We start from the raw sequence: 7,339 nt of genomic DNA, 5'->3' as shown, positions 1-7,339 counted from the left end.
AATGAAACTGTTTGTTTTGAGGCTGTAGCTCTTGATCTGCCATTTTATGGAAAGCGATACTTTCAGATGTAGTCTGCATGGTAGGAATGATGGCCTGGTGGGTAAAGCTGGCGGTAGTAAATGACAAGGCCAAGACTCATGGTTATCTTCTGTGAGTCCTCAAACAACTTAACTCACACCTCAGTCTCCTCTCTGTAAGTAAGATATATTATAATATTTCTTTACGTTCCTAAGGGTTGTGGGGGTAAAGTGCAGCGAGAGATTGTAAGGCACTGTGAAGCATCTCGTGCATTAAAGACGAAGTGGGTCGTAGTTGAGTCATCTTTGTGCTTCAGATTTTGACTTCAGGTGGATGCTTTGTGGAAAAGAGTGGATAGGAAGAACAACTGTCTAGTCTAGTTGAATGTGGAAGACTTTATGATAATGCTTTTATTCTAGCCAAATTCAACAACTCATTTCCCTCCTCTGTTTAACCAGTCCTATCTTGCAATAGAAATTGTAGCTGTTGCTATGATCTTCTCTATTAAATGCTTCTTTATTAACAGAGCTACTCATCCTTTTGCTGCTGGACTGTTTGCAGTAACAGACCTTTTGTCTGCTAGACCAGAGATCCATTTCTGGAGCACATCACTGGTTTCCCACTTGCATGCTGGTTTGGATGCCTTATTTTACACCTAGTTGGAGGCTATCTCTGCCTTAGTTAAAAGGGTGGCAAGATGACTGCAGCTCTGCACAGACTACCAGTTTCTTGTCCCGGCTGGGATTGTCTGTGTGTGTGAAGGGGGAGATGATCAAGTGTTTGGGGCAGGGACATGACTCTGTTCTGGCTAGAGGTGGGGGCTAATGTATGGGTCTAACAGTACCTGTACTTATGTCTTAGTTTTCCTATGTAATTTATCCCATGCTTTTTATGCCTTGTTTTCTTTTCTGAAACAGAAATCACACAGTGCTGCAGGCAAGTGTTGCATGTTGTTGTGTATCTTGTGCATCTAGCAAGATGATGACCCTGAGTCATTGCTGTAGAACAAAACCATTTCTTATATGCACTGAGCTTTCTAGCTGTCCTGTAGAAACACACTGGCACAATCAATTTAAGCACTGATGGAGTAGGGTTAGTTATTACAGCTGTTGTATGAAAATTAAGTAATCTCAGTGCTGTATTTTGTATTTCTACACTGTTGCTTGCTTATGCTGCATCCTCTTCAGTGTAGTCTTTGACACTGCAAGTATATTTTCCTAGTAGCTGTGAGGTGCCTCTGAAGGCTGTGTCTCTTGCTGAGAGCTTGTTTCTTTCAAATTTTGGAAGTGGGAGTGGTGGGATACTAGGTGAAAGAACTTTTTTTTTTGAAAGGCAGACTCTTCCTAACTTCCCACTTCACAGAACATCCAGGTTATTTAATTGAGTTGAAGACATTGTATGGTTTCTAATAGTTTTCTGTAAAATTCACGTTGGAACAGTAACTTCCAGTATGATAGAAAGTTTTCAGTGGTAAGATGGCAAATTATGTTCTTCAGATGGAAATACTCAATTCAATGGATTGAATGAATTGAATGGATTCAATCTGAATATAAAATAAATGAAGTTAATGAATGGTGAGACATGCTTTTCTATTGGTAATTTTTTCCATGTAACTTTGGGTACACTGCAGGTATCTGTGATGTAATATAAATATTATTTAATACTTAATGTTTAATCAACTAATATTTTAAATACTGTAACTGTGTTCTTCACTGTCTTAATTTTTTTTAAACAAATAATCCTGATATTTTATGCATAAATAATTACTCTTGCATGGAATGAAAATATGGGAGTAGAATTTTTTATTCATTTATCTCTAGTCCTTTTCCTGCTGCTTAATGCATGTGGATGGCTCAGAGTGAAAACTTTTAAATTCTGAGCAGTTGGGACGGGTCGTGGCTCAGGAGTACGTTATGTTCAGAAAGCTTTAACATTATGTAGTGGGGAGGTGTCTCATTTGGCATACTCTTTTTGTAAAATATGTTTGTAACACTGCTCTGAAGGTGTATTTTACTGCTCTCTTCCTAAGAAGGAAAATTAAATATATCTTTCTTTCTCATCTGTATGCATTATGGTGAGGGAACAGTTTCAGATTTTTGAGAACTTAATAGGGATGCAGATTAAGTAAATGGTAGCTGTGTTGAAAGCATCCTGTTTTGTGTAAGACAGGAAGTGAGTCATTGAGTCCAGGTCCCCTACCATTATGGGAATGACATCATATAATTCCTCATAAGATTCCTTTTATTCTTTTTTTTTTTTTCTTAATCGGGAGAACTCCTGGTGATGTTTTTCCACTCAGCCATGTCAGAAAATGCTTATTCATTCCCTTTTTCTTCTTTTTTCTTTTTCTGAAAAGAACCAACTGAAAATGTCTCAGAATCCTGACAAGCCACATTCAAGTGAAGAAAAATTGAATGGTTTGGAAGATGGTCAAGAGGAGAGCTTGGACAACCCAGATCAGTCTGTCAGGAAAAGAATACGACAGAGTGCTCCAGGGTCACACAGAGATGATAAACCGAAGTGTAAGCAAAGTTGCTTTATTTAAAAAAAAAAAAAAGTAAATTCTGTAATTTTTTTGATGGAGACAATAATGGTGTTTTATAGCATTCTATGCAAGTTTGACTGTTTTGCAGTTAAATATTGTGTGACTCCTGATCATTTGCTTTGAAACCGCTTGTAACACCTTTCTCCCCATTTTATTTCACAATACTATGTTGCTCTGAGACACGTATCTTCGATACCTTTGCTTGTCTGCACTCATGGAAAGCATGAGCACTACTCCAGTATGTTCTAGGTAAACTGTTGCTGCTGTTTGCATTATCAGCTGAACCTTCTGGATTGTTGCAGCCTCTGTTTTACTGCGGGGCAAGGCAGGCTGTTATCAACAAAGTAATGTCCTGTCACCTCCCTCCCAATACAGATGGAAAGTTTGTGTATTTAATCCTAATACTACTTCTAGTGTCAAGCAGGGCTGCATATTTTATGTTTATTCCTAGGGCATGTTTTTCTTTGTCATTCTGCTTTTAACATGAGAAGCTGGATGCAATATGGCTACCAATGATTTCTGGAAGATCTTTAGGTAAAACCAAGGAGAAGTTTTTTGGTCCCAGGGATTCCATTCAAAGAGGCAGAATTGCTCAAATAACTAGTTCCAAATGTCTGAAGGGAGTGTCTTGGCATGTAACATTTCATTTGTTGCATTCTGCTTAGTTTTTAATAGTGTTCATTATTACCTGAGATTTAGTGTTGTATTTAGTGTCATGTTACACAAAGGAGATGTTCTGAGGGAGTTCACGTTCTTACGTCTTGCTGGTTGCCTGGTAGGAAGTGTGATGTGTGTATGGAGAGAGGCTATGAACATGTGTAAGTAAAATGCATAGCGCAGTCTTGCACTGCATTATACCACAAAGAAGGCATTAGTCTCAAGCCCTCCCCTCTTGTAAGGGAGCAGATATAAATAATATGAGAATGAAGTAACATGATTTAAGAGCATTCTTTGGTAAATGAAAGAGTCTTGGCTTTTAGTGCATCCACTGCAAGAGTGAAGTCATTTGGCAGTCTGACAAGAGCACTCTCATTCAGCTGTGAACCTTGTTGTCCTGCTAGCTCTTCTCAGAATATCAATCCTTGCTGTGTTCCCAGAGTCAATGCAAGACTAATCTCCAAGCATAAGGAAATAAGGGTTTAAGAGCACTGCGCGAAAAGAGCAAGATATTAATGAAAAATTAGCACGTTGGAACCACACTGTATATACTTGGAACAGCTTTGAATGGCAGACAAGTGATGGACAGTTACTTTTCAAGGACCTTTTCTATGTTACTAGCTTAAGTCCAGTCAAACTGAATTATCAAATGAGGCAGACATGATAGTTTGCGTAAAACATATCTCAGTGAACCCAGCGTATGAAGATCCCTGGTTGGTTTCTTCTATTTTGAGAATTAGTATGTCGCTCCTATGCTGGGACTGTAGTTGAAGTGAATGAACTACAGAGGGGAATCAATTCATTACGGCAATTCTGTTGTGGCTCTTTTCTCCCCTTCTGCTCCGCTAGATGTTTTTTGGAGGAGCTGAGGTAAACCCTGCCATTCTTGCCTGCCTCACCTGAGGACACTAATGATCGAGCCTTGTCCTCTTTCCGAAATATCTGGACCAGGGAGGAGCTGTGGTGCTTCTCCTATCTCTTGGCAAGGCATTGCAGGGCACCCACACACACTGCTTGCACTGATGCTAGCACAGTTAGGAGGAATCTTTACCACAAAGAATCAGTGGCAACAGGTTTCAGTTGGCTTCAGTAGGGATGGAATTACTCCCCTAACCAGCATGGCCTACACCCTTGGCACTTTCTCAGCCTTTATGTCGAGTTATTTTTAAGGCTGTGACACCTCCTGCACTACAGCAATGGCAGTAGTGTCCCAGGAGGTTGTTATGTAGACCAGAACAATTAGGAGCTGTAATTTCCAGTGCATCCAGGAAGCAGATCAAGTTTTCTGAAACTGTCCCTCTTCTACCTTCTAGCTTTCTACAGTCAGTCACTACCTTTGTCTCCTGCCTAATGAAAACTGGCCTGTTTTGTCAGGTTTGGTGCTTCCTCCTACTCACTTCTATGCCCCCAGGGCCCAGTTTGAAGCTGCTTGTTCATCCTTGTCAGTCCCAAATGCCTGCCAGAGGAAGAAGTCTTAGGCATTGGTGCTGGGACTAGGTCTTGATATCCTTTGTCACTTGGACGATGGCCTCTGGGGAAAAAGGGTTTGGAGAAGTGCCAGTTGCACTGGAAGTAGTGAGAATAATTGGGTACTAGTATGTTATTGCTGAATGTTACTGGTGGTATGTTTGATGACTGCTTTAGAAATGAAAACTCTTCATTGAAAAATATAAAATTGAAATGGCAACATCTGCACAATACTTGGGGAAATAGTACAGTGAAAATACTAGTATTTTTAATGATTCCTTTATGGTATGGAGAAAGATGATATTAAGCAATCCTAAAGAAGTGGGGTTTTGGGTGACAGGTATGTTTTTATTTTAAAAAAGAGCTTGATGGAACTTGGAAGCAGGTGACATACTGAGCCCAGGATATCAACTTGGGTTCACTCCTTTGTTTCCTGTAATACTCCAAACCTGTGTCATCTACCAGCTGGAAAGAGGAAGGGAAGGAGAAGAATCTTCAGATGATACTGTCTTTTGGCCCTTTGTACTATCAAGAAGGTGGAAAGGGTCCAAAAGTATTAGCAGACTTTTTTCCACAGACTTTTATAGATAACTGTCTGACAGTTTAATTTACATTGCAGCTAGTCCTCCTCGGCCTGTGTCAATAGAAGAGCTCATGGAAACAGCTAAGGGAGTAACCAACATGGCGTTAGCACACGAAATTGTTGTTAATGGAGACTTCCAGATAAAACCGGCTGAATTACCAGAACACAGGTAAGATTGTTACCAAATAGATACATAAATTAAATTTGCAGTTGTAGAACTGCAGAACAGCTGTAGTGGATGAGGTAAAGGCCCTGGCTAGTATCTTGTCTGGCAGTGCCTGACACAAGATAGGAAAGCATAAGAAGAAACGTAAGCATGCGCTTCTGCTTCCTCGGAAATAGGTGTATGTGTGAAAGTTGAACCTCTTGGAGTAATAGTTCGGGCATGTGTGGTGTGAATCCCAGTGTGGTGTGGTTTCTGTTGGCGTCCCCTTGTCCCAGTACCGTGAGACTGCAGTCTTCTGAATACCCAGGTCTAGCTGCAGATGCAGGTAGTGCTCTTAGCAGCTCTTAAGCTTTCACTGCCTGTGGGAGTAAGATAAAACTGATCATTTTAGCTTTTTCTGAGTCTAATACCTGTTTCTCCAGGGATTTTTTTGGAGAAGAGATTCCTATGTTTTATTAGGTTAGTCCTTTCTTAAATTTGAAGTCTTTCCTTCTCTTTCTGACCTACAGTAATTCTACCCCTGCTGGGAGGGGAGAGGGGGAACAGAAGAGACCTTGATGTCTGGTCGCATATTGGCCTGCGTAGCTGACACAGTTCTCTCAACAGATGCTCCACCTGCAGTTCCTTTTTCTTTCACACACAGAGAGATGTGGCTGACATTGTGTTTCCTGGGTTAATTTGTGAAAGTTGAGTGCATAGTTCATGGAAAAAACTTGGTCCACATTGGAACCAGTGTTGTCTGTAGGTGTCTGTGTTTGAGAGGGAGCCCCCAGAGCACATTACCTTCACAGGTGCTGCCGGAGAATATGCTATGGATGACTCTTCGAAGACTGACGTTGATTGTCCGCTGTAGAAAGTGGTCATAGTGAGACAAAAGATCTGATGCCTGTCTTCACCAAAACAAGGTGATGATGGTTCCCATTAGCGTTAGTAATGAGAGGATGTTGCTTGGAACTAGAATTGTCCCTGACTGAAAAGGCAGTAATGGGAACAGTGTTGTCTTCCCTTCTCATCTGGACTATTCCTGTCTTTCCAGCTCTGACACCAGTGTATTATACCCGTTGTGTTTTATTAATGGGTATGGACTGCTAAACAATAGTAACCAAAGAAAATGTGCTCATGCTATTAAATACACTGAACCTTGTGGTCCCAGTAGGAATTGCCTTTGAATAAGGGTTGAATGGAGTGGATGAGGATCTTTGCTGTATACTTTGTTTAATTGTCTCAGCCTCTGAGTTGGTAGGAAATGGAATCGTTTCCATTTCTTAATGAAAATTAAGTATCTCCCCTTAAATGCGGAGGGCCAACAACATTTAACTGAGCTAGCATATGACAATAGACATCTCTCTTGTCAATCAAGACTCAGATACTTTAGAGCTCAAGCAATGATTTGATCTGTCTTCTCAGCACCATCTTTCAGTGCCTTGTCTGTTAGACCTGGGCAACATGCTCCAGTCCTCCTTTGTTGCCTCACTTGCTGGTTGCATGCAATTCATGTGTGGTCCCATGAACTGGGACTTGTCTCTAGCCTGCACAAATGCTGCCTCTGAAGCAAACATTTGGAAAGTATGCCTGAGACATGCAAAGCTCATCCTCCCCATTCTACGTTTTCTTTGTCCCAGCATCTTTTGGAGGAACTTCCATCAGGTGTTTTCTGCTCAGCAGTTCATGGTTGAGAATAAATGCTTCATCAAAAGTCCCACTGTTAAGACAGTGCTGTTCTGTTCAGTGTCCACGTCTGCTCTGTGTTCATTCACATGGATTTCTCATGTGAAAATGCGCTGTTGATAGTGGATAACTTTTCTGGTATAAAATTTATCTCAGCATTTTTCAGGGAAGAAGGATTTTAGCATGTTTTCTTTTTTTCATCCTTTCTTCTTTCCACACCCCCTTAAGAAAAAA

The 7,339-nt window shown here is 40.7% G+C and overlaps 1 protein-coding gene across 1 annotated transcript in view; it reads left to right on the top strand.

Annotated features, from left to right (window-relative positions):
- The first annotated feature begins 2,379 nt into the window (after positions 1-2,379).
- TCP11L1 (t-complex 11, testis-specific-like 1) overlaps positions 2,380-7,339 on the top strand; it is a 10,722-nt gene continuing 5,762 nt past the window's right edge. Inside the window, exons 1-2 of the mRNA XM_010293948.1 lie at positions 2,380-2,541; positions 5,308-5,440. Coding sequence (XP_010292250.1) covers positions 2,388-2,541; positions 5,308-5,440 — 287 coding nt within the window. The 5' untranslated portion in view covers positions 2,380-2,387. The remainder of the gene's footprint in view (positions 2,542-5,307; positions 5,441-7,339) is intronic.

Source organism: Phaethon lepturus, unplaced genomic scaffold (assembly GCF_000687285.1).
Source record: "Phaethon lepturus isolate BGI_N335 unplaced genomic scaffold, ASM68728v1 scaffold11999, whole genome shotgun sequence".
NCBI classification, from domain to species: domain Eukaryota; kingdom Metazoa; phylum Chordata; class Aves; order Phaethontiformes; family Phaethontidae; genus Phaethon; species Phaethon lepturus.
The sequence above is the reverse complement of the archived record's forward strand: the minus strand, read 5'-3'. Positions and strand labels throughout refer to the sequence as shown.